At 63.1% G+C, this 369-nt stretch overlaps 1 protein-coding gene across 1 annotated transcript in view; it reads right to left on the minus strand.

Annotated features, from left to right (window-relative positions):
* Positions 1-363, minus strand: part of MAF1 (MAF1 homolog (S. cerevisiae)) — a gene marked incomplete at both ends in the record, with an annotated part of 936 nt that extends 573 nt beyond the window's left edge. The window contains one exon of the mRNA XM_009868076.1: positions 247-363. Coding sequence (XP_009866378.1) covers positions 247-363 — 117 coding nt within the window. The remainder of the gene's footprint in view (positions 1-246) is intronic.
* Between the last annotated feature and the right edge of the window lie 6 nt (positions 364-369).

The following is a 369-nucleotide window of genomic DNA, read 5'->3' on the forward strand; positions in this document are numbered from 1 at the left end:
GGGCAGACCCAGCGCTGAGGGGTCGGGTTCAGTCGAGGACTTGTCAGTGCTGGGTTAAGGGTTGGACCCGATGACCTTAAAGCTCTTTTCCACTCTGGGCGGTTCCATGAGTGAGGCACGCCCTGGCCACATTTACCCGGGACCACAGGGTTCACCAGAGCGCTGGAAACCCCCCCGGCACATCGACGCCACCTTCTCTTCCCGGAGAGGGGCCGGCAGCAGGGCAGGGGCGGTTCGCTCACGTACCCAGTTGAGGCTGGGCTCCCGGCTGAACTCGTGGCTCTTGGCAGCGCTGAAGTCGTAGTCCGGGCGGAAGGACTCGTTGAGCGTCGCGATCAGGTAGAAGAGGGTTTTGCGGCTGCACTTGTC

Source organism: Apaloderma vittatum, unplaced genomic scaffold (genome assembly GCF_000703405.1).
Source record: "Apaloderma vittatum isolate BGI_N311 unplaced genomic scaffold, ASM70340v1 scaffold32124, whole genome shotgun sequence".
Lineage (NCBI taxonomy): Eukaryota > Metazoa > Chordata > Aves > Trogoniformes > Trogonidae > Apaloderma > Apaloderma vittatum.